The sequence below is a fragment of the Euleptes europaea genome, chromosome 2 (genome assembly GCF_029931775.1).
Source record: "Euleptes europaea isolate rEulEur1 chromosome 2, rEulEur1.hap1, whole genome shotgun sequence".
Taxonomy (NCBI): domain Eukaryota; kingdom Metazoa; phylum Chordata; class Lepidosauria; order Squamata; family Sphaerodactylidae; genus Euleptes; species Euleptes europaea.
The window spans coordinates 82,405,980-82,432,873 of NC_079313.1; the positions used below are offsets into that span (position 1 = coordinate 82,405,980).

General features: G+C 43.9%; 1 protein-coding gene across 3 annotated transcripts in view; it reads right to left on the bottom strand.

The window, feature by feature from the left end:
- KIF21B (kinesin family member 21B) overlaps positions 1-26,894 on the bottom strand; it is an 80,825-nt gene that overhangs the window by 22,116 nt on the left and 31,815 nt on the right. For all 3 annotated transcript variants that reach the window (XM_056844304.1, XM_056844303.1, XM_056844302.1), the window contains exons 2-18: positions 24,562-24,784; positions 22,629-22,811; positions 20,779-20,928; positions 18,869-19,003; positions 18,373-18,540; positions 15,157-15,272; positions 14,256-14,451; positions 11,033-11,222; positions 9,027-9,090; positions 7,219-7,440; positions 6,635-6,719; positions 6,108-6,222; positions 5,546-5,737; positions 4,380-4,579; positions 2,984-3,091; positions 855-923; positions 15-244 (exon numbers count right to left, since the gene is read on the bottom strand). In XM_056844304.1, coding sequence (XP_056700282.1) covers positions 15-244; positions 855-923; positions 2,984-3,091; positions 4,380-4,579; positions 5,546-5,737; positions 6,108-6,222; positions 6,635-6,719; positions 7,219-7,440; positions 9,027-9,090; positions 11,033-11,222; positions 14,256-14,451; positions 15,157-15,272; positions 18,373-18,540; positions 18,869-19,003; positions 20,779-20,928; positions 22,629-22,811; positions 24,562-24,784 — 2,646 coding nt within the window. The remainder of the gene's footprint in view (positions 1-14; positions 245-854; positions 924-2,983; positions 3,092-4,379; positions 4,580-5,545; positions 5,738-6,107; positions 6,223-6,634; positions 6,720-7,218; positions 7,441-9,026; positions 9,091-11,032; positions 11,223-14,255; positions 14,452-15,156; positions 15,273-18,372; positions 18,541-18,868; positions 19,004-20,778; positions 20,929-22,628; positions 22,812-24,561; positions 24,785-26,894) is intronic.

Below are 26,894 nucleotides of genomic sequence, written 5' to 3' on the forward strand. Positions count from 1 at the left end.
CTGGTAAATCTCACCTGACGGTCCGAGTCCCATTCATGGAAGGAGGAGAATCTCCCAGGAAGGTGTTGATTTTCCGATTCCACTGGCGCACAATGCTGGATACAGACCGAGAACCAGATTCTGGCTCTGAGGAGGTGGTGCTGGTGGAGACCTCAGCGCCTGAGTCCAGCATGGCTGATTTCTGGTTCATCCTCCCAGCAACCCGATCGGACATAGGTTTGGTCAGACGGCGCAGAGCAGAAACCTAGGTAATGACAAGAAGCAGTCCTGAAGAATGGAAATACAGGGATGGAATAAGACATCAAGCAATTGGACTTTTACTCACGCTGGTAGATGTACTGCAATCCAAGCCCAGTGTCAAGGCTCTTAAAGATGCTGACTTCAAGGATTAACTCATTAAATGCATCACAGAATGTTGTGCAAAATGTCAAAAGACAATACCTAATAAGACTTCTTTTCCAACAAAGAGTCAGTTTGGGAACCATGCATTAACTATGCATTAAGCAAGGCTTGGTGCAGTAGGGACAGTGTCCAGTTTGATGGTAAGAAGCAACAGAACTGCTTTGGATAAACAGAAACTGAGCTGCAGAATTACATTTGCATGCCAGAGGAAGCATTACCAATTCCAACCCCTGCTGCTTTGTGCAGAATCTCAGGTGACTCTTGAGCAGCAGTAGAGATATCCCTTACTTGGATCATTAAAGTCTCTAGTCTATTCATGAATGATAAAACCAAGCATACCCAAATAATCCACTTGGGCTTTTGGGTTAGAGGGAGAGCTCTGCAATGCAGATTATGGTCTTTGCAGAGGCACAGCACTAGTCTGCCCTGTGGAAAGTGATAGCGCCACTCACCTCTTGGGTTTTCCTGCGCAGTACGATCTCCTGCTGCCGTTTCTGAGATTCTAGTGCTCGAATCTGAAACTGCAAGTACAGTGAGAGGAAAGAAGACTGCTTAATACCAAAACTCCAAGATGGGCAGAAACACTCAGAGGACTTTTATGAATGCAGCTCCATGGCAGCAACATCAGATGCATTCAAATTTTCAGGAGTGTAAAGGCAAACAGGAAAGGTTCCCAAACAGGAATCTAATTGATCTGGTTCTACCGTCTTTCCTAAAGTAGGCCTCTTGCTCCTGAAGGTGCCTACCCAACTGTTCCTGAGATCCTCCAGGACTAAACTCCACAATCTCCCTGAGCAGCACATTCTAATTGCGAATTACTCTTACAGTTTACAAAAAGCGCTTCCCCATATTCAAACCTCAATCTACCTATTATTTAAAAACACTGGTTCTTGTTCTCTTCTCAGCAAACACAACCAACAATTCTTTTTTTTTTTTTGTCTTAATAGCAATTCTCAAGCATCCATCTTTATTCTCTTCTCTGTAAAAAAGGTAAAGGTAAAGGTCCCCTGTGCAAGCACCAGGTCATTCCTGACCCATGGGGTGACGTCACACCCCGATGTTTAGTAGGCAGACTTTTGTTTATGGGGTGGTTTGCCAGTGCCTTCCCCAGTCATCTTCCCTTTACCCCCAGCAAGCTGTGCACTCATTTTACTGCCCTCGGAAGGATGGAAGGCTGAATCAACCTTGAGCCGGCTACCTGAAACCAACTTCCATTGGGATCGAATTCAGGTTGTGAGCAGAGCTTTTGACTGCAGTGCTGCAGCTTACCACTCTGGGCCACGGGGCTCTTTCTCTTCTCTGTAGCTTTTCTTTATTATCTCAAAATACTCTGCCTCCCCCATGTTCATCAAAGGCTTATGTTGGAGGATCCAAGGAACCAGCTCAGCTATCCATACTCAACAATCAACCATAATTGTACACAGAACACTCCACTGTCTGATGTGATCGTAGGCCACAGTACAGAGCTCTGCGCAGTGGTGCAGTAGTTGGAAGCAGGCTCATCCTTCTTGTTGTGGGTAGCCCATTGTTGTCACTGACCAAGAGTTAATAGGAACATACAAAGTCAGTAAGCGTTATTGGCCCGGCTCCTACCACTCTGTTCAGCAAAGTCTGAAGAGTTCCTCCAGCCAAAGTAGTCTTCCTCCAACTTAATTGCCTCCTCCTCCTCTGGCAGAAGAGCAACATAATCTGGTGGGAAGGCTCCTTATGCTGAAGGAAGGTGTCAGCCTTTGTTGAGTTAAATGGTAGAATGCATGGAATTGCAAGATGAGCAACAAGATTGCCAGCAAATCTGGAAAAATACAGAATCCACAGTTGCACTATGTCTCTTGCTGTACTGCTAGGCTTGCCTTTGTGGCATTACTGGAAATCTCTAGTCTCCCTTTTTTTGACTATCCTGGACGACTGTCAGAAGATCCTTGTCACTGAGATCTCCTGATAGATCCTTAGAGAATCTGAGATCCAGTGTGGCTCCTTGCTTTGTCAAGCCTAACACCATGCTACTTCATCCCCTTTTTGTGCCTAAACCCGCTTGACAACAGTTCATCTAATGAGGGTAGCTAGACTAGAGTTTACACTGTTTATGTAATATTTCCAGGGCAGCCTAGGGTTACCAATTAGGGTTTGCCAGTGCCTGGCAACTGGTGGGATGGTTGTGGAGTCACATCACTTCTGGTAAAAAAACCCTAGAAATTACATAGGTAGTTCTAGGAGTTTCTGGAAACTCTATGGCAAAACCATAGAGTCTTTGGTGATTCATAGCTACCCTATGTCACTTTCAGTATTTTTGCCAGAAGAGATGTCATGCTGCAATTGGAATCGCAGTTTTAAAAAAAATTCTCCCAGGCAATGGTGGTGGTGGGCAACAGGAACAGGGAAGAAAGGATCCCCCACCCCAACCAGGGGCTTGGCAGCCCTATTACCAACCTCAAGGTGAGGCCTAGAATCATAGTAGACCACAGAGATCAGTTCCACCTCTTTCCTTCCCCAGTAAGCCAAGGTTTTTTGCTAAATCTCACTAGAAAAAGGCCTCCTAAAGTTGGGTGTGCATGAGCAAGCCCCAAACAGAGCCCTTACCTACCTCCTGCCTGCGCTGCTCCTTCTTCAGCTGGGCAATCTCCCGGTTTCTCTTGGTCTCTGCCAGTCTCCGTCTCTGCTGTTCCTCACGCATTTGTTTCATCAGTGCCACCTGCAGACAGAATCACCAGCTGGCACAGTCAGAGATTATCTGAGCTCAACCGTCATGCAGAGACTCCATACCTAACTGGGTATGTAAACTTGTTTCTGAGTCCAATTCAAGGTGCTGGGTTTTTACCTTTAAAGCCCTACGCAGCTTGATACCCAAAGTATCTGAAGGATGAACCCCAGCCATACGATCCTGCCTGGATTCTGAACTTGGTGGTACTCAGCTGCAGGAGCTCGCACTATCAGATGCAAAGTTGGTAGATACCCACCACCGTAGAGCCTTTTCAGCTGCCGCTCTCATGTTATGGAACTCCCCCCACTTGGAGGGACAGTTAGCACCATCCCTTTGAGCATAACTTTAAAAAAAAGGTAAAGGTCCTTTGTGCAAGCACCAGGTCATGCCTGACCCATGGGGTGACGTCACATCCCGATGTTTACTAGGCAGACTTTGTTTGCGGGGTGGTTTGCCAGTGCCTTCCCCAGTCATCTTCCCTTTACCCCCAGCAAGCTGGGTACTCATTTTACCGACCTGGGAAGGATGGAAGGCTGAGCCGGCTACCTAAAACCGACTTCCGTCGGGATTGAACTCAGGTTGTGAGCAGAGCTTGGACTGCAGTACTGCAGCTTACCACTCTGTGCCACGGGGCTCCTCTTTAGCATAACTTACAAACATGCTTATTCCAGGAGGCCTTTGAAAGAAACTGGTTAGCTTGTTCTAACAGCAGCAGGAGATTTTACAACACTCTTGCTATTTTTATGGATGGCATTAATATGTTCACTAATTGATGTGCTCTTATTTATTAGTGTTTGCATCATGGCTGATGTTTTATTGATTGTTTTTGTTTTTATTTGTTATTATTGAAAGCCACCTTTAAGAAGAAAGGAGGAATATAAATTTTGGGTCAAATAAACAAAGTGGTTTGGTCCAAATACACAGAAGTACACAGGAGCAGGTAAGAGAAAGACTCCACTTGAAGTCCTTGCTCAGTTGCAAAGCTGACTGACTAGTTTAGGGCAAGTTACTGACTTTCAGAGTAACCGACCCCACAGGGCTGTTATCAAAATAAAATGAGATACAGTTATCCCTTTTGAGATACTGGAACAGGCCAGGTCAGGAAAGAAAGATGTTCATGTTTGACCATACTATGTTGTTCAGTAAAGGTTCCCTGTCACTGACACCCTCTTTGCCTCTAGCCTGGAGTCCAACAGAGGCAGTGAGACTTCAAGTGTGCAGACAGGCGTCCCACTTATCCAACCTGTCATGGCTTCTCCATGTGTCTCAGGAAAATTACCTTGGCTTTCTTCATCTCTGCCACTTCTGCATGCAGCTTCTTCAACTCTCGTTCATATCGAGACTGGTTCTTGAGGAGGCGGGCATGTTCCTTTTGGGCCGCCTGCAACTTCTGCAAGTCCCTGTTCATCTCCCTCAGACGCTTCTCATAATCTGCTTTGATCTTATTGGCTTTCTCTTCTGTGTAGCATTCCATAGTACCTGAGGAAAAGGAGAAGGGAACAGAGAAAAGTGATGCAGATCTTTGTACTCAATGCCAATGTTACTGAGGTGAGAAGGGCCTTACTGGTGTTAATTTTCCTACTAACATCTTTAAGACATATGTAAATTGAATCATTTATTTATTTAAATATTTATAGCCAACCTTTCTCTTGTGCCTCAAGGCATCTTACAATTCTAAAATAACATCATGAATAGTATAATAACACCCCCTCCAAGAGAACACCATTAAAAGTCCTATCAAATAAAACAGACTTAAAGTGTCTCCCTAAAAAAATTCCATTCCAAGGACAGCATTCTTCAGGGAGCCAATCCCACAAGGTGGGAGTCGCTTCTGAAAAGACCCAGGCTCTGGTAGGTGCCAAGTGGACAATCTTGAACAGGGGAACAGCCTGAAGGTGGCAGCCAGAGAAAGAAGCAGAGAACACTGAAACACTCAAGGCTCACTGCAGCCTCACATTAAAATAAATGGAAGTCCACTAATGGCAATTTTGCCACCTCCTTTTCACGTGAGGATGGTTATACCACATATTTTGGGTAGCTAAACATATGATTCTAAATTTTTGAAACCTCATACTTCAGCAGAGTATATGACTGGCTGACTGATATCAAGCTGTGATCTATATGTTCAGGAGGAAATCTGCACTACCACAGAAGGCAAAATGGGTATCTTCTGATTGAATGTTCTCCTATGCCAAATACTCTTTCCTTGTCAAAGAAGTGCCTCATATGTGAGGGGGAATATCTGAGGGCTAGACTTCTTACCAGTATGACAGTTTTCTGCAGGCAGAGAGTTCTTACATAGGGAAAGCATTCAGTAATGCAACCCCCCACCCCAATTTGATAGGAAAATGTGAGGCCCCATTGCCTCTCAGTTATGGGTCATTGCAACCTATGGGTCATTGCAACCTGTCAAAGCCCAGTTCTCCCTAAGCAGCACATCCTTACTGAGGTTCTGCAGGACCCTGTCCCTCTCTAACTGGGTGTCACGGATCTTGTTCTGCAGCAGAATCAGCTTCTCCTCATACTGATGTTTCAGTGTCTGTAGGCGTCGTTGGCTGTTTTCCAACTCATCTATCAGCTTCTGCTTGATCTCGATCTCACAGGTCAGGTCAGCCAGGTCAGCTTGGAAATTTGCTGCTACATAAAAGACAGATAAACTTCACCATCATGAGGAAAGTGACATCTACACTCATTGCCACCTCCCGCTAAAACTGAAGGCAGCAGGGTCCTTTATAGTACTTGATGGGAAGAAAGGAGGCCTACTATGCAAGCAAAGTCATCTGACATTTAAAAACCTGGCAATGAGCATCACAGATGAGCAACATGGGGGGTGGGTCCTGTATTTTAGGGATTCCCAGCCCCAGTTAATTAACCCAGCCTCTGCAGACATCCTGATGTCTGTCCATGGTGTTTTCAGCTAGATCTGTGCAGAGGCGGTACTACCCTGCAGTGTCCTTCAAGCAGCCTTGGAAGAGTCAATTCCTTAACATATGCTGCAGGCTCTTACCTTTTTCCTCAACATCTGAGTCAGAATCCACCAGGCTTTCTTCACTTCCCGAATCCTCTTCCTCTTCCTCCTCCTGGCCACCTTCTTCTTCACAGCCACTCTCATCCCGTTCCTCCTAAATGAAGGGATGCCATGATCAGAAGGACTTCACAGTTCCAACCTTACCCCGTTCAGACTCATAAACAGCCATCCAGTCTCCATCTTTCTAGGCTCACCACTGAAGAAGGCCCTATGGGCCGAAACACATACGATCTTGGTGATTTTTATTGTGCAACCATTTTCTGTGAGTCCTCATGTGTATGAAGTTTACCTTTTGAGGTTTATGGTTTTAACTCCTTTAAAGCACAACTGCACTGAACAATAAATATACATTTGTATATTTATATTTTAAATTATTTTGGCTCAACCTTTGAGATTCCTAACCTGTTTTAGGGGTTGGTTATAGCTCCCTTTGTTTTGTTGCTTACTCTGAGAGACACCCCAAAGAGTCCAGAAGTTACAGACACGTGAACAGTGAGATCTCTTACCTCTTCTGCCTCATTCTCATCTGTCTCGTCTGCCTCATTTTCCTGCTGTAGCTTCAGCCTCTTCTTAAACCCTTCCTTCTCTGGGCTATAGGAAGGAAAGCACATTTAACTATTTATTTTTATTCGACGTTTTGGCTATCAAAGCAGGCTCCCCCAGCGAACCTAACAAAATAAATTCTACAATTAAAATATCACTTCAAACGATTTACAATTATCGAGCAAGACGTTATTCCATTTGCATCACCAGTAGGGAACACTATGGTATTTGCATTTGAAGAATATGGTTTCCTTTGCTTCACTAACAAGCTCTTTACCCACAGATATTCTCACAAGCCTTTGGCAAGAAAAGTCTATGTAATAGACACCATCTCTACATAAGGCAAGGGAAAATGAAGACACAGAATTACAGAAAAGGGACACATTGTTTAAAACCATGAGTGCTGCATCACAGGAATTGGATGGAGAGTGAGAAGGATGGAGAGCAGATATATTTCTGCACTGCTCAGAAGTTCTGAGTCTCCCCATCCTAGAAACGCAGGTGAGATTGGAAAGGATGCTGAGCAAATGGCAAATGCTGTTTTTACCTTTTCCTTTGCACCTTAGTCTCTTTCTTCAGCCTTTCTAGGTCCTGCTTGGCCCATTGGAGGACTTCAGAGGCCTCTGCTTCAACAGAGGTGACAGGGCTATTTGAATTTCCCGGACCAGGCCCTGGAGATAAGCCCAAGGAGTAAGGAAGCCTAGAAGAAACCCGAGATAGGCTGCGACGCAGTGACTCATTCATAGCTTCGCTCTCCAAGAGTTTTGTCCTATCAAAAAGATAAAGACCACACTCACGTTAGATTGTCATGCTGTATTAAGGTGCTACTGTACAAACAGAGGCACTAACTGCTCTCCCATAACCACATGAAGCAGTCAATCTGATGTTATCCTTTAAGCCTCAATTTCTATAGTCGGCATATCAGTAGTAAATCATGATTCTTGCTTTAGTGTGTGAAATTCTGCAGCAGAATATTCTGCCACCATTTTGTAGAAACTGAAGCAGATTATTGCAGGTATTGGAAATGTGAGCAAGCTGAGAACAGGCACTGAGGCAGGAACTTGCTGAGACAGGAAGTGTTGGATGAGAGACTGGAAAGAATATCACTTCTCCCAAATCCACTTACAACTGGAAGAATCTCCACTCTCTTAAGTGTCATCTGAGCTCCCAATTGGGAACAATTCCTGAAGAAAACTGCCAACATTCTTGTAGCCGGTGGACTGCAGAATGTTCCCAACTCTACACCCTGGTGCTTACAGGAGATACCAGCCACCCTACACACTGCAGTCTCTCTGCTTGTGTAAGCACGGCACCACTCCTTATATCAAATACATGTGGGTTGTAAGACTGAGAGGGTTCAGTCTCTAAAGCTGTTTTCCACCAGTACTGAACCTACTCTCAAATGAGGATAGCATTTAAAAAATTAAAAGAGGAGAATATAGACGTTTGAGTCTGGTCATGATACTTATGTGAAAATAACTCCACCCCCCCAAAAAAATAACACCTTAAGATAAAAAGGAGGACAGTTGCTGCATGCTATATAGCCAGACTATTTGCTAAAACTCCAAGTTACTCTACACCTGAATCCACAGGCCACCTGATTTACAGTCCACTTCTAAGCTCAGTTATAACTTTTAAGTCCACTGAAATCAATGGGTTTAGAAGAGTGTAACCCTGTTTAGGATGGCACTGCTAGTGATATTTTGCTTACCCCAGTGAGAGGACAGCAATCCAAAAACCATCACGCTGAAACAAGTACATTAATAGAGAATCTGGTCTCTTAAAAAAAAAAACCCAACAAGACATAAGGTATGCCTATCTCTAACGCTATTTAGAACTGACAGGTTCCTTTGAAGTAAAAGAACAGAAAAAAATGAAAAAGTTGGATATGATCATGCTGTACCTAAGTCCCTCTGATTTAAAGTGGTGATAGACTTAAGCACAGTTTCACATTCCAACTCAGATTAGAGGGGAAAGTGCTTACTTCGGTGACATCCATTATAAAAAAAGATGAAGCAAATTTTGAAAGCACAAGGGACAAACATTGAACAAAATCCACTGGGCTGCGCTAGCTAGCTGTAATTGTTCCATTCAAGGAAGCATCTTTCTGTATCCCTGCAGAACTTCTGTTGGGAAGGACCACATATGAAATGCGCAACATAATTATGATAATTGCTTCACAATCTTCACAGTCGAAATATCATGGTACACAAAAAGCAGGAAGCCACACGGAGGGAAAGGAACAGGCTCAGAGATTCATAGAAAGTCAGCAGAGTTGGAGCTAGAACTTAGAGGCCCATGACTACACAGATTTCTTCTCAAGCACCCGCAAAAAGGGAGAAAAATCCTATTCACCTGAGCTCTTCAATTTCTCGGATATAGTTCTGGATCAGAGCGCCAATAGCCTCGTTGCCATCACCTACAGGAACAAAGAAGCAAAGGACCAAGTGTGAGCATATCAAATCTAAGCAGTAAGCCAAGAGAATCGAGACAAGAATTAAGAAAGGGCTGGAGGAAATTAAAGATGCCTCAGAAAACAGCAAACGTTGGGTGAGGAATTTTCTACAGACAGCTAAAAAATAGAAATGGATAACAAATGTGTGGGTCAGCAAACAGAACAGCTCAAAACAGATGTGGGCTGAAGGGCAGAATTACACATTAAGTGTAATTTAATGATTATTTTCCCGTTTTTTAAACAGAATTTCCCTTCAGGGATAGTGATTTAAAGAGGAGACCAGTGTATGGAGGGAGTGGCTATTTACTCTTTCCTCTCATGCAGTTTTCCTACTGAAAATTAGCAGCATGAATAAGCAAGCGCTTTCCCCAATGGGAGTAAAAGCAGCCTAGGGTGGTGATTTTTGACATAGGAAGAGTCCTCCCCCATCCCCCCATTGTTCCTCCCATTGAAATCACAACTCCTGCAATTGCAAAAATAAAGAGTCAGGAAAAACTATCAGGAACTATACATAACATAACTATACATAATATATAGTTCTTTTGCTCCCCAAATGAAGTGACAGGAGACAGGGAAAAAATCCTATAGTAAATTCTTTGCAGTATGGAAACACAACCATTTGCTGAGGGCATTTTCTCCCCCACTATTTTCTCTTTCTCTTTCCTGAAAGCCCCCATAGCCTCTCCCCTTTTCCTGCTTCCTTCTCTCCCTCCCATTCACCAGCCAACCTACCTTTATCTGCCTCAATATCTCCAGCTTACCCTCCTTCCTTCCCCCCAGCAGCCTCTATCCAGGAAAACTGTGGCTGAGTTGTGCTGTGCTGGCGACTGGGCCCAGTTGCACAGGGGGGAGCACGTAAAGATTTGCAGGTGGTACCTCACTTTCCCCTGGATCCTCTCCAGACTACTTGCCCTTTTCCTTCTCCTGGCAACCCCCATATCCTCATCTTTCCTTTCTTCCTTTTCTCCTTCCCACACACCAATTACTTTTTATCTGCTCCTCATCTTCAGCCAAATTATTTATTTACTTCATTTATACTCCATTGTCTTGGAGTTTTACTTCATTTATACTCCAATTTACTTCATTTATACTCCAATTATATCTTTCTCTCCAATGGGGACCCAAAGCAGCTTACACCATTCTCCTCTACTCCATTTTATCCTCATAACAACCCAGTGAGCTAAGTTAGATTGAGAATGTGTGACTGGCCCAAGGTTATGCACTCTTTTACGGCAGAGTGGGGACTCAAACCCAGGTATCCCAGATCCTAGTTTGAAACTCCAGCTACTACACCACACTGGCTTTCATACAGTGGATGTTATTGAACGGTAGCAAACAGCTAGTCCTGGGTGAATCATGCAAGTCATGGGGTATCAAGTCACCTAGCAGTTGCTGGCAACCCTGGCCCTGAGGAGTCTTTCCTCAAAACCACCTGAGAAAAGGCCCTGCCCCCTCCCCCTGTCCTTTACTGATAGAAACCAGGATTTGAAGGCTGGCAATTCTGTCTTGGCACTGCTTCTATTATTGGGAGGGCTACCCCCCCATGTATTATTTTATTTCAGATTTTTCTACAAAGTTGGGGCTTTTTTCAGGTTTGTAGAAAGAACTATCTTGTCTGTTCATGGCTCCAATCTCTGGATTTAAGTATCCACAGATTTGGCTGCATTGCTAATTATAAATATTGATTATCTATATAACAACTGCACAACATAAGATCACGAACTTCCATTAAATGTAAAACTTTTAAAAAGTATTCCTCTTGATAGCAAAACTATGACTGAGTTCTGTGGACATAAAACTATTATTGTGACTTCAGAATTCTATAGTCCTGACTGCATGCTACATATTGAATACTGGCTAAGGAAGTAAACTAGAAATTCCCAACCAGTTCCCTTCGCAATCTCACCTGCCTTGGCAAGAATCAGGTTGGCTTCCTGGCTCATCAGATGGGTGACCCTGACATTGATGGCATCAATAGCCTCTTGCATGGCCTTCACCCGCATACGCAAGGTGGTGTTCTCCTTCTGCAGCATGGCATTCTCATGGAACAAGTCACTGTATCCTTCAGAGCCATCCTCTCCAATGACCCGTTTGCCCTTTGAACAGAGAAGTGAAAGAAGACACCACAGGGATGGGAAGGAGATAAACAGAAAGTAAGTGAAGGCAGCTGACCTACGCACATCCCAACAAAGAGGCAAATATGAGGCACTCACAGGATTGTTCATTTATTAATTTATAAAATTTATACCCTGCCTTTCTGCCCTCATCAGGGCCATCAAGGCAGCTAACAGATTAAAAGCATAATAAAACACATCTTACAAACCATCAAAACAAAACCCCAGGCTAGCCCTGGCTAGTATTTGGTCAGCACTGGCTAGTATTTGAATGGGAGACCTCCAAGGAACACCAGGGTTGTGACCCGGAGGCAGGCAATGGGAAACCAACTCTGAATGTCTCTTGCCTTGAAAACCCTACGAGGTCGCCATAAGAATAACAATTAAAACACAGGACAGGAAGGAGGGATAACTGGGGGAATGCCAGATGAAACAAACAAAAAAGTTTTCACCCACTGGCAGAAAATGGCAACAGAAGGGAACAGGCAAGTCTCTCTGAGGAGAGAGTTCAGAGTTTTGGCAGCACAACTGAAAAAGCCCTCTCCCATCTTGCCACCTTGCAAAGCAACTATGTATGATCATTCAAAAACAAGTCCTGTTTACAAACCAGGAAACCAGAGTAGTCAGGGCATCATGGATGTTCATCATATTATGGCTAACCAAGATACACTCACATAATCTCAGAAGGTGTAGGCACCTAAAGCCAGGCCTTGTAATAGATGGCCATAGTGGTCGGGTAGGCTTGTAAGGGAGTAGACAGTCAGGTATGTTGGTCACAACCCATTCAGAGCTTTAAAGGTCAAGCGCCTTAAATTGTGCCCAGAAACAGACTGGAAGTCAGTACACATGGACCAAGACTGAACTTGCTCCAGTCAACATCCTGTTGGCAGCATTCTGCACCAAAGGAACTTTCCAAACATTTTCCATGGACAGCCCCATTTAGAGTGCATTGCAGTAATCCAGGGCCCAGATCTTTTCTGCTCAAGAAACGCCACAGCTGGCCAACCAGTTGAAGATGGTAAAAGGCACTCCTGGCCACAGCTGCCTCCTGCTTACCAAGCACTAGTCCCAGGTCCAAGAACGCCCCAAACTACAGACCTGTTCCTCTAGTGGAGTACAACCCTATCTAGAACAGTTGACACTTTAAGTCCCAGGTCAGATGTTTTGCTCATCAGTAGCACTTCTGTTTTATTAAGATTAAGCTTCAGTTTATTAGTCTGCATTCACTCCAAAACTGCCTTCAGGCACCAGTTCAGGGTTTCTACAGCTTCCCCAGGAGTGGCCAGAAGCATGAGATACAGCTGATTGTCATCTTCATATTGGTGACAAACTAGCCGAGATCTCTGGATGACCTCACCCAGTGGTTTCTAGTAGATGTTGAAAAGCATATGGGGCAAAATGGAGCCTTGCGGGACCCCACAGGCCAAGGGACTGACCAGCAGTCCCCCAGCACCACCTGAAAACTATCTTCCAGGTAGGACTAGAACCACTGCAAAATGGTGCCACCCAGTCCCAGCACAGAAAGGCAGGATTATTGGTACTGAAAACCACAGGGAGTTTCAGAGGAATCAACGGAGTTGTGCTCCCTCTGTCCATCTCTCAACATAGGTCATCCACCTGGGTGACCAAGGAAGTTTCAGTCCCATAACTAGGCCTGAAACCATGATTCAAGGATTCAGTCTCTTCACATGCATCTAGGTTTTGTATATGCAGGAAGATTCTGAATTATATATAATTTATATCTGACTTCTTCAGCATCAAGTCCTCAGAACAGGTTACTGCACTTTTAAATACAAGAAAACTAAAACAAATTCCCAAAAAAAGATTAACGCAACCACTAAAAACATCATTATAAGCATAACCAGCAATAAAAGAAGACTGTAGCTATACATAACCCAAAAGCCTGTTAAAATAAAACAATTCTTACTGCCTTTCTCAAACAGCCAATAGAGCAGATTTCCCTTGGGAGAGAGAGAACTTCATCCCTAATGATGCAGGACAGTACTGGTATAGACTATTCTCTCTCCACCTCTAGACAGTGATTCAGTGGGAGAATAGAAAAAAGTACAGCACATGCCAATGGTGGCCCAGGATTCAGAGCTTTCTGAGAATCTGACTTGTCACTAATAAAATAACTAAAAGCAAGTTTCTAGCCCTTGTGTCGGTGACATTATGTTAGAAAGCAATGCATGCTCAGAAAGTAGACTGAACAACCTTTTCAGTGGTACTTGTCCGTCCTGTAACTAACAAAACCAGAATCAACTTTGCAGTATGCTATAGTGGTTAGTAATTGGAAGACCTAGGTTCAGACACCACCCCACCCCACCCCCCAATGAAGTTTGCGTTCGGTCACTCTCAGCCTCATCCACCTTGCAGAATTTTTTGAGGCTAAAAAAGGGGAAGAAATAACTGTGTATTCCACCCCGAGCAATCTGGAGGAAGGAGAGGATTAAAATGTGATAGAAAAAGGCAGGGTTGTCTACATTTTGTTCAGTTTTCTCAATGTATATACTGATGGCAGAGTCTAGCTGTTCTTGGTGCAGCATTTAGATTGCCTGAGCAAAATTTTTTATTTTAAGTGCACACAGCTTTGTCTACAGCACACTGTTGCTATGACAGAACGAAAAGCAGAATCGGCACTGCTGGGATTCGGGTCCACGGCAGCAGACTGACAAGTGCTGTGTTCAGAATTATCGTTGTTCACTGCTGATGACTCCCTCCCCATTTCCTATACAGAGATTAAATGTCTGATCTCTACCCTTTAGGCTAAGAGAGACCTGCCCATGCCCTGAATCAGTTGCAGAGATGGAACTGTCCGTGGAAAGAAAAACAAGCAAATAGGGCATTTTAAGGACTTTTTTTCTCCTGGATGTTTGAACAGATGTGCAGCACTCCATGTGACCAAAGGAAATAGTCACCAGTGAGAACATGGGGTCTGCTTCTGGTGTTGAAGGTTTGTGGTTCAGTTTCTAGCAAAGACAAGGGATCAGCAAAATACTCGTGATTTCTTCTTACCGCCTTGTACTCCATGAGTTCCATCTGGAGGCGGGCAATTTCAGCTCGCAGGGCACTGATTTGCTGGCTTGTCTTATCCTGATTCACCACCACTTTGTTTTTAATGTTGCGAGCACGGTTGGCATACTTTAAAGTATTCAGGGTCTCCATAAAATCCCGGTCTGAAGGGCTCACACAGGCAATCATTACAGTTTGGCTGTAAAGAGGAAGAGCAGGTAGAAGTCAAACAGAGGAAGGTTGCTAGTCTTCATGCTCTATCAGCTTTCTCCAAACGTCACCATTTAGTGGTGAAGCCATTCCCAACACTGGCTTCCACCAAGACATAATATGGCAGCCCAAGTCCAAGACTTCACAGTGTTAGTTTGCTGAACAGTGTATGTGGGGTAAACAGACATGCACCAGGAGCAGATAAGAAGAGTTCAGGCTAGCAAGAGTTCTGGACTGCCTCAGCTCCTTTTGCCTTGGGCAAATTCCCAATTTTTCTGCTCAGCAGGAAGCAGAGGATCCCAAATCAAAAAGGATGTGTCAAACTAGATGGAAAAAGGGGTGTATGTTGAAGTAAACATGCTGGAACTGGGGGGAAGAGGGGATTGCATGTTAGCAGGGTAGGCTGCCAAGTCCTGGATAGAAAACAGCTTAGGCCTATTATGTAAGCACCAGTTCTGCAGAAGCCAGTAATCGTACTTTAAACTTGAGGGGCGGGGGAGAGCCCAGGATTTATGCTTACTATTATATTCCTTGGAACTATGCTGAAGTTTAACTGCAGGGTCTCTAATTAAGCAAGCCTCTGTTCATGAAGTGTCACTCATAACCCACTATCTAGACTGCTTTCTCACCTGCAACCTCTAATGCCTGCAACCCCATACAAGCACTTCAGTGATTTTAGATCTCTTCTCATTACCTGTTGCCACCAAGGGAATCCTGCAGGAGCCGGGTCAACTTTGAATCTCGGTAGGGCACGTGCAAGGCCTTCTTGCTCTGATCCCCAAGGGCACTGATGACGTTTCCAAGTGCTAACTGCCAAGGGAAAGGGCATGTCAGTACGTAAGATTGGAAACAAACCCCATCCCCTTTATTTCAGAACCAGGCCATCTTTACAGAAAAGTTGCCACAACTCCACACTCATTTTTGAAATAACGACACAGCCTTGCACAGATGAGAATGAAGCCTGTCTTGCTTTGGGAGTGAGTCTTTTTTTTTTTTTTGCTCAGGACGAGATCGAGCTGGTAAAAGCCACCAACCTTCCATCACAAGGATGTGCCATCTCTCAAACAAGTATGGGAGACAAGCTTTCTATATCACCATTACTGAATGACAATTCAAAGGATTCAGTAACACACCGATCCAACTCTCATATATATTATTAGCCCTTATGATTATGGATAAAATCTTAAGCAATGAAGCAGGGTCTGTTAAAACAGACTAGAATCTTTGTGATGATGCTTGCAATGGCAGTGGTTTCAGCTTTTATGGATCCCTGTAACTTCTGCATGGACACTGGCGACTATTTTTTTCATAGAATCATAGAGTTGGAAGGAACCACCAGGGTCATCTAGTCCAACCCCCTGCACAATGCAGGAAATTCACAACTTCCTCCCACACACACACCCAGTGCCTAGAAGATGGCCAAGATGCCCTCCCTCTCATCATCTGCCTAAGTTCATAGAATCAGCATTGCTGACAGATGGCCATCTAGCCTCTGCTTAAGAACCTCCAGGGAAGAGAGAGCTTACCACCTCCAGAGGAAGCCTGTTCCACTGAGGAACCACTCTGTTAGAAAATTCTTCCTAATGTCTAGACGGAAACTCTTTTGATTTAATTTTAACCCATTGGTTCTGGTCTGACCTTCTGGGGCAACGGGAAACAACTCGGCACCATCCTCTATATGACAGCCCCTCAAGTACTTGAAGATGATTATCATATCCCCTCTCAGTGTTCTCCTCTTCAGGCTAAACATACCCAGCTCCTTCAACCTTTCCTCATAGACTTGGTCTCCAGACCCCCCACCATCTTTGTTGCCCTCCACCAAGGCCATTCTCCCTTTTACATTTCATTATTTCACTGTTTTGCAACTAAGACAGAATACATCAATGTATTATTCTCAGGATATTCATGAATAAACTGTTCGCACATTTGCTGATGTTGAAAGCTGGATGCCCAACAGGAAGACATAGTCAATCCCATATTCCCATAACAAACGTACTTGAATGACACGGGTTTGCATATTTCTTTGAGGAATTCACACTTTATTACTATACACACACACCTAGAAAGGAATGATTATGTATAAATGGCCCTTGGTTCAAATGCCAGTGCCACTGAGTGGCAGCCAAATTGTAGTCCCATTTCAATATTTCTGCCCAGATCAAATATCTTTACTGCAGTTGCTTCAGACAGAACCTTGCCCACTAGCAACAACACACATTTGCACACAGGAGAGCAGAGAGCTCAATGCTCAGGCTGCAATCAGAGAGATAATTTGTAAACCATGATTTGGTCAACCCAGGGTTAGTTTTGACCTCTGAACACAAACGGTCCGGCATTCTGGAGATTTTAAACTATGGTTTGCTCTAGTTTGTTAACTACAGACTGTTTATTGTCGAAGGCTTTCACGGTCAGAGTTCATTGGTTCTTGTAGGTTATCCGGGCTGTGTAACCGTGGTCTTGGAATTTTCTTTCCTGACGTTTCGCCAGCAACTGTGGCAGGCATCTTCAGAGTAGTAACACTGAAGGACAGTGTCTCTCAGTGTCAAGGGTGTAGGAAGAGTAATATATAGTCAGAAAGGGGTTGGGTTTGAGCTGAGTATTGTCCTGCAAAAGTATTGTCCTGTAAGTATCAAGATAATGTGCTAATGAGGGTATGGTATGTTAATATGGAACCATTGTATCCTGAAGTGATCTGTTAATGTGTGTAATCCAAAGCTAATCTGTATGGCTATTGTTGAATGTTGTCTTTGTCTGGAGGTTTTTCAGGGCAGGAAGCCAAGCCTTATTCATTCTTAAACTCTCCTCTTTTCTGTTAAAGTTGTGCTGATGTTTATGAATTTCAATGGCTTCTCTGTGCAATCTGACAAAATAGTTGGTAGAATTGTCCAGTCTTTCAGTGTCTTGGAATAAGACCCTGTGTCCTGTTTGTGTCAGTCCATGTTCAGCCACTGCTGATTTCTCAGGTTGGCCAAGTCTGCCAACCTGAGAAATCAGCAGTGGCTGAACATGGACTGACACAAACAGGACACAGGGTCTTATTCCAAGACACTGAAAGACTGGACAATTCTACCAACTATTTTGTCAGATTGCACAGAGAAGCCATTGAAATTCATAAACATCAGCACAACTTTAACAGAAAAGAGGAGAGTTTAAGAATGAATAAGGCTTGGCTTCCTGCCCTGAAAAACCTCCAGACAAAGACAACATTCAACAATAGCCATACAGATTAGCTTTGGATTACACACATTAACAGATCACTTCAGGATACAATGGTTCCATATTAACATACCATACCCTCATTAGCACATTATCTTGATACTTACAGGACAATACTTTTGCAGGACAATACTCAGCTCAAACCCAACCCCTTTCTGACTATATATTACTCTTCCTACACCCTTGACACTGAGAGACACTGTCCTTCAGTGTTACTACTCTGAAGATGCCTGCCACAGTTGCTGGCGAAACGTCAGGAAAGAAAATTCCAAGACCACGGTTACACAGCCCGGATAACCTACAAGAACCTACAGACTGTTTGTTGTGATCTCTGAATTAACAAACCAGTTTATTGAGTATCACAGCCCCTCACAGCCACCTGGCTACAGAGACAGCAGTATAAGGAGGATGTCCTCCATGCATGGAGGCAGGAAAAGCACGAAGCAGACAAACTGGGACTTATTGCTTACACCCGATAGACTAGCCAAAGTTTGTTGCATGAGCCATGGTTCAATCCAGCCATGGTTTATCGAAACCTCTGAATGCAAGTGCATTGCTTAGATCAAGCAAGACTTTAAAACAAGAAGCAAAAGAGATGAGAACTAGTTGGTTAGGCAGAATACTAAAGGATGTGGCACCTGCCCTCACAACCAATTCTGACCCATTTTTGTAATGAAGGCCCCAAAGGCTATACCAAGCCACAGTTGATGGAGATCCCTTCTTTGGCTCTCTCGCCTGTAGCTCCAGTCCGTTTCAACCTCTCTGAGCCAGCCAGGTCAACAAAGTGGAATTTGGCAGTTCGTGTCTCATACTCGCTGGTAGGTTGAGTTCCCTCAAGGAGGCTGTTTGTGTCTCCATTCACCTGGAATCCAAACCAAGAACCAGCATCAGCGATCATGGATTTTGCCAGAATTAGACTCCACTGCACAGGCAGCTGTTTTGCCACAGATCAGAAAGTGTGACTACAGAATTCCTACCCACACCCATCTTTACAGATCCTGAAGTTCCTGAATTCACACTTCCTATTCTGAGCTAACAGGAAGCCAAGACAAGCTCTCATTCTAGCAAAAAACAAACAACACACACACCAAAGGTGATTGTCCCAAATGTCTCATTGCATCACCATTTCCTGAGAGTCTTCCACCCCTTACAAATAAGTGAGAGAACATAATCCTCTTTCATGCCCTTACCAAGTGCACAGGAGAACACACTCGCATTTGGCAAAGGTAGATGGTGAAGATCGCATGGGAACGAGAGCTCTGGACATTCATCAGGGTGCTGGCTGTGGTTCGGGATAGAGCTCCCTGCTTCAGGCACTGAATCAGCTGCAATGACAGAAGGGATGCATTTTCTGCCCATGTGCAGAGCAAGACACACACAAATGCAAACCACTCCGTTTCCTAACCTCTCATAAATAGGCTGCAGGGTTGCTTCCTCTTGGACACTACCTCACTACTGGCTCTTGATAAAATCACCTCCCTCAACAAACTATAACAGAAAAAACGGACAAGACTGACAGAAGAAGGAGAGAAAAAACGAAGGGACAGGATCTTAAATGTTAGAAGGTATAAGGTTGGTAAGGTGGGTACACTAGGAAGAAGTGTAAGAAAAAGAGACAAGCTGTAGAAGACAAAAAAGAGAAGGCCTAGCTGTGGAGATCGCTCTAACGCTGCTTCTCTCTCTGAGGCAGGACTAGAACTGGAAGTTGGGGAGCCATCCTAGCACAGGGACAGGAAGTAAAGATCTGTGAATCCTGCCTCTCCCTGAGCATAGGAATGGAATAACCCAATCATCAGATGTCCTCGAAGCTCAGAGAGAGAAGGGGCGATGCATTCAGGGATTTAAAAAATAGAAAAGTGATTGCAGGAAATTCAGAGGGTCTGGAGAGCCAGCATGGTGGTGTGGTTAAGAGTGGCAGACTCTAATCTGGAGAACCGGGTTTGATTCCCTGCTGTAACACATGAGCAGCGGACTCTAATCTGGAGAACTGGGTTCAATTCCCCACTCCTCCACATGAAGCCTGCTGGGTGACTCTGGGCCAGTCACAGTTCTCTCCAAGCTCTCTCAGCTCTACCTCACAAGGTGCCTGTTGTGTGGGAGGGGGAAGGGAAGGTGATTGTAAGATGCTTTGATATTCCTTTCGATAGAGAAATGCGGAGCATAAAAACCATCTCTTCTTCTTCTTCTTTATTTAAAACATTTATTATTTCCTTAGACTTAAAGCTGACAATGAAACAATACCCAAAAACATAAAATAGCCAGAATGCAGAAGGATTTGAGAGGTCAACTCATCGATGATAGATCACAATGGGTAGCCATGTTAGTCTGTCTGCAGCAGTAGAAAAGAGCAAAAGTCCAGTAGGTCTGAATTCAACCACTGGGTGACTGAATTCAGTCCTTCCCATTTAAGGACAGATGAACTCACATTCTAGTTGTATCTGAAGAAGTGAGCTGTGACTCATGAAAGCTTATACTCATCGATGACAGGTGGACTATGCCCTAGACTCCACCCAAACACAGGCATATCAACAGCTAAATATGCCATTCACAATGGCAGCGTTTTCACCAAGCTTAGGATATAGCTAAGCAGGAAGCACAGTTTTGATGAATTTAATCTCTCTGTATTTACACAGGATGGAACAGACACACCAATGGACTGCTCTGTAATGGGGCAGACACTTAAGATAATTTAAAGCAGATTAATTACTCATTAGCATCCTTCAGCAATAGCAGTAGAAGGGCAGAATTCCACCCACACACACAGGAAAAGAATCAAGCTAGGAAAAGTTGAGGGCAGCAGGAAAAGAGGAAGACCCAACAAGAGATGGAGTGACTCTATAAAGGAAGCCAGAACCTTCAATTTGCAAGATCTGAACAAGGCTATTAAGGGTAGGATGTTTTGGAGGACACTGATTCATAGGGTTGCCATGAGTTGGAAGCGACTTGATGGCACTTAACACACACATGCACATCCTTCCATTTTCCAGATGCATGTTTAAGGGTGAAGATAGGTGACTGTCAGCACAGAATTGGGAGGTAGTGGCTACTTCAGACTAATAAACATGAAATAGTAATGTAAAAGAAGAACCAGGTCACCTACCTCGTCCTGCGAGCCAATGAGACGAGATGTGACACCAGTGGTATAGATACCACCACTGGCATCTTCATGAATTTTGATGTTGGATTTCCGGTGGCGGGAGTCAGGATCCCGTGTGCTATCAAAAAGATCCAGGATCTCTTCATTGTACAGCTGAACAAAGAGACAAACCAAAATGATTTGACATAACATTCCATAACTATCAAAGGGCTCACCGTTACAAAACTATTAAAGTGAGTAAGTAAGTCCCTCGGCATTGAGAATGCCTTGAAGATCAACCCAGAGCTAATATGGGCACAAATTATTTCAACAGCAAAAGCTGTGTGGGAATTAACAAGTCTACAATTCTATGCCACAGCTATTCTAGATTCTTAACTGAAATAAATTGCTTAAAAGCAGGTACATCTTGGGTCACAGAATTTCTGTTGGTAGATATTTGCATTACGGTTCAGGCTTTTTTTGGTGGAGAGGCCGATAATAACAATGACCACAAAGGCTAAGATTCATGGAATTCTGTGGGGCCAGATGGGTGAAGGCTGCAGTATGAAGTACTGTACTACCTTTTATTTATATCCTCACTTTCCCTCCCCAATGGTTACCCAAAGAGGCTTACAACATTATCCCCTTGTCTGTTTTTTCCCCCTGACAACAACCCTCTGAGGTAGATTAGGCTGAGAGTGTGAGACTAGTCCAAAGTCACTCAGCAAACTTCCACGGCAAAGCTGGGATTCGATCCTAGTTCGACACTCTAGCCACTACACAATGCTGGCTCTCACTTGAGGTACTTCATTCTCCTGATGGGCCTACAAAAACCTGGAAGCAGAGTTTGAAACTCAAACTAGGTAAGACGGAGATTGTGGATTCCCATTTTTCTATAAAAACTAAATTAATGCTTCTGAGAACCCCAATCCAGATGAAAGCCATAGAGGGTAGGGGCTTTAGCTTTTTCATCCCTACATGGTTTTACAAATGAAATCCCACCCTCACACACCCACACACTATTATCAGCCCTGCAAAGGGTGTGGTGTTGACCAGAGAGCGAGTGTGGTTTCGTGGCTAGAGTATCAGATTAGAGCCAAGGAGACCCAGGCTCAAAAGCCACCTATGCCATGGAAATTTGTTGGGTGATCTTAGGCCAGTCATATACTCTCAGTCTACCTTATCTCACAGGGTAGTTGTAAGAATTAAATAGAGAAGAAAATGATGAAAGACATTTTGGGTCCTCAGTGGGGAGAAAGGTGGGATTTAATGAAGTAAAACAAAAATTTTAAAGGGAAAAAAATGCAAGCGACCCTCTTATTACTTTAAAGTAATAAGTTTCTTACTCTTACCTGTAAGACCTTAAACAGCTTGGGACCAGAGTTCCTGAAGGACCATCTTCTCCCAGTTAAGAATTACCTCTCAAGCCCTGCTCTCTGCCTAGCACCTACTTCACTTTCTTTTAAGCACCAAACCAAAACACATGCTTTTATATTGGCTTTTAATTAGAGGTTTTATCTTATTGGCTGCTTCTATTTTATGGATAGTTTTTATGCTATTTATGTCCAATGGCTTGTTTTTAATGGCTTATTTTATATTGTTACATTATTTTAATTGTAAGCTGCCTTGAGCAGGACTCTGAACAGGAGGCATAGAAATACCCCAAATAAATAAAATAAATAGAGGCATGCCCGATCCTGTAATTTGCACTCGACCCTAGACTGATGGAATTAGGGGCCCAGCCGCTGCATGTTCTGGGGTTGAAATGAAAAATCCCCCTCCATTCTTCAGCCCCAGGAAACTGCATGTGTATGTACTCCCCCTCTCACACAGTACCATAACCCCACCTCTACACAAACACCAAATGCACCTACCTCCAAGAACTGTGCACTGACTTTGAATTCCGGCGCAGGCACACCTTGCTCCTGTGCTGCCTGCTTGCGCTCTTCTATGCCATTAAACAAGTGAGCAATGGCCCTTGGGATTATGCCAAGCTCTTCTTCGGAAATGTTCATGTCAAAGCCAGTACCCATGGTATAAGTCTTACCTGCACCTGTCTAGGAAGGGAACAAGACAGGTGTTTAATGACGATGCCTCAAGGCCAAAACATCATTGTCATGTAGTGAAAACAAAATGTTTCTTTGGAGTTTCCATTACTCAGTACACCCCTTGCCCCCCTCTGTAAATTCAATTTAGAGACACTTAACCCTTGTTTGCTATGGTTACTACTTCCAACTGTCAGAATTCCCCTTGGGGGAAAAGATACACTTTTTAAAAGTGAACCATTTTAAAATTAAAATTGAGCTCTTGATAATACAGGGTAATTTGGATTCACTCACGTCATTTATTTGTGCAATACTTTTTTAAAACAACATCTTACCAGGCATTCCTTTTACACTCAATCCATTCTTTCAGATTCTCACCCTGCCCTTCCCGAGGGGCTGGTGACAGCCAGTGTGGTCCAAGGCCTATATAGGGCACTGGGTTGTGGCATTCAAATTCTCACACTGCTTGTTATAAAACTCACTGGGTGGCCTGGAGCAAACTACTGTTTCTCAGCCTAAACTAGCTCCCAAGGTTTCTTGCAAAGCCAAAATTGCACTCTGAGGGGAAATGCCTCTTGCAAGAAGAACTGGTACAACCACAACCAATAAATAAGACTCAGCTAGGAACAACATAAAAAAGAAATTATAAAAAGATGCGATACTCGTATACGATATATAAAAATCATTAAGATTAATTTCATAAATCATTAAAGGCCAGAGTTAATTCAACAATAATTAAAGGGCACTTCAAGCAAGAAACTCTTCGCGCATTTGCAGAAACTCATATTTGGAATAGGGAGAAGCAAAACACAGTGGATGTTCACTGCAGTGGAGCAGGCCACCGGGACACCTCTCTGTGTGTTTCTGTTGTTTTTTCCTGGGCACATGGGAGACACATTCCAGGTGGCACTCATGGCTGATAGTAGAAAAGATAATGTCAAAGGTATGCCCTTCCCCAAACTGATCAGGCTTTACAGGTCACAACCATACCGCTGAATTTTGGCCACAAAAGAACAGAAAGCCATTGCAGATGCTGCAGTACCAAGGACGCCCCCATTCTGCACAATCTAAAGCTCCCAGGCCATCATCAAGACCGCTGGGGTCATAGAAGACAATCAGGTAAATGCACCATACAGTATAAATCATGGTAGTGGTTAGAATTCTGGCCTAGGATCTGAGAGACTCAGGTTTGTTTGTTTTAATCTTTATTTACTTCATTTATACCACACTTTTCTACCCAGCAGGGACTCCAAAGCTGCATACATCAGTCTCCTCTCTTCTATTTTATCCTCACAATAAGCCTATGAGAAAGGTTAGGCTGAGAGTGTGTGACTGGGAATTCAAATCCCTACTCTGCCAGGGAAGCTTGCTGGATTACAGTGGGCCAGTCACACACTCTCAGCCAAACCTACCTCACAGGCTTGTTGTGAGGGTAAAACAGAGAAGCATGTAAACTGCTTTTGTCCTCACTGGGGAGAAAAGCGGGGTATAAAATAAAGACTCTGCTCATGGCAGAGATTGATAAGAGGGTAATGGCCCAGGCCAGACTGTTCCCGTCAGATCTCAGAAGCTAAGCAGGGGTCAGCCCTGGTTAGTATTTGGATGGGAGACCACCGAGGAATGCCAGGGTTGCTGTGCAGAGGAAGGCACTGGCAAACCACCTCTGTTAGTCTCTTGCCATGAAAACCCCAAAAAGGGGTCGCCATAAGTTGGCTGCAACTTGACGGCACTTTACACACACATACACAAAGGAGCCTTGTACCTGGCCATATGCCAACACCGTAGCATTGTAACCTTCGAAGCAGCCTTCGATGAGTTTGCTCACACATGTTGTGTAGATCCGTTCCTGCCACGTATCCAGATCGAAGACAAAGTCGTAGGTAAAGGCTTTGTCCTTTCCCAGGAGGACCTGGGGCTCGCCAGGCGTCACCGATGTGCAGATATGACATCCTTCGATCTTCTCCTTTGGCATCTGAGGACGGATCCTGCAAAAAAAAAAAAAAAAAATTAAGTGAGGACAATTATACCCTAAACAATTTTTAAGGAAAAATAAGGAGATCCCATATCAGCTGCTATTCCATGGCATGAACACCACAGCCACAGAGGCTTCTCATGTCTGTCAAGGCACAAAATTTAATCTAGGTTGATCTCCATTGAACATGCACTGATATGTTGCCCATTCTACCACGAAGTTAGATCAAAGCTTATTTTCCCCCTACTTGGTAAATCTCCCTGAAGAGTCAGTTGAGCTTTCGGCAAAGAAGCTCCTATTAGGAGAAGACCCTCAGCTTACTCTCCAAACTGCCAAGTTCTGCGCAGTTGCTATTAATATACGCAGAACTTTGTTAGAAAATGATTGTTAGAATATTTTACAATGTTATCAATTTTAAGATGATAATGTTAACCAGGGGTTGGTTTTATTGATCTTATACTTTTATATGTACGGGCAGTCTCTGATTCTGCAGTGCAAAACTATTGTCTGGAATTTTTGATGAGTTGGCACATGATTGGTCAGTCGATCATATTAATAAATTTGAAACAATTTAGGTTGATCTCAAGTAGATACAGCCTCATGGTGCGATGCCCTGGTGTACATGTTCCACAGCAAGTCAATTTATCATGTACCTGGAATAGGCTATGTCGACATGCTCTGCTACATCAATAATATGTATTAGCCTATCAGCCTCCAAACCAAACAAACCAAAATTATCCCTAAGCAGAAACAACAAAACCGTCCCATGGTACTTTAAATACCAACATGGTTTGGACTAGAGCTCACTTCATCACTTTCATATCCGCATGCAGTATTTATCTAATTGCAAACACACATATACAGAGAGGAATAAAGAAAACATTGACACTGAGTCCCCAAAGGGCCATGAAATGAAAGAGGTACAGGCACAAAACTCAGAAGCAGGCAAGATTTTTTTAAAAGGGAGGGTATTCTTGATGTTAGACCCATGGCTTGAGAACATAAAGAAGGTTTATCTGAGCCAGTCCCATGACCTCCATGATGTTCCTGGACCTAAGAAGAGAGTGAAGCAGGCTAGTTGGCAGCCCAAGAGACACAGCTCCAAGTGTCCACGACCAGCCTTTTGATGCCCAAAATGAGCCCAGCATCTCGTACCTCCAGCTACTGTATATAGAGATCCCACCTGGCTTTAACAACATTGCATTAAAGCACAGTCCAGAGCCAAGGCATTAGCGTTAAGTTCCCAAATAAGATTCTAGGCCTCGTTTTCTTGAACATCACAAACCCGGGCTGCGTAACAAACCACTGCTGAAATTCAGTGGGGGTTTCAAATGGAATTCATAACACGGCATGGGGAGCGGGTGGTCTCCTGAACCAAATGGGGGAGGAATCACTGTTAAAGGTCTTACTGGGCATATGCACAAGCTCTCGGTAATACATAATATAATTCTTTGGAATTTGGCTTTAAAAGTCCATTAATATGAAGGCTGCAGCTGCTAGGCAATCTCCTTCCTTGGCAATCACCCCAATAGTTAATTAGAAAATCAAGCATAGTTTAGAGACTGGGTGGGGATATCTCCTGTAGCATCAGGCTGTCTGGACAAGGTTGTCTCACCACCACCACCCACATCAATCCTGGAATGCTTAACCCCCACCCCTGCCACCTGCACCTTGAAGAACTGACAGCTTTACATGGGAGTGATGGAAGTTGCTAAGCTATTATTCCATGTAACCAAGGCTTAATAAGTCACAAGGTGACTGGTAACAACACTAACATGCCCTGAGTTGTTGCGTCACAGCTTGGTGAACTCAAGACTGCCAGAGGCACACAGGGCTTTTTTCATCTAATCCAAAGACCTCATAAATATGCATTTGAAAAGACCTATAGACAGCTCATTCCAAGCCCTAAATGCAAGCTGCTGCCTTTATTTGCCCTCTCCTCCTTTTTGGAGGGAGAATATTAACTGGTACTTCCCCAAAAGGCCAGGGAGGCTTAACCCTGCTGTGTGTGGGCTGGGAGTATTAGAAGGCAGGTGCGTGTGTGTGTCATGCTAGGACTTGTTTTAATACCCTCACAGTGGAACCATCTGCGGTTCTCCCTTCATTGAGAGATGATGGGGATA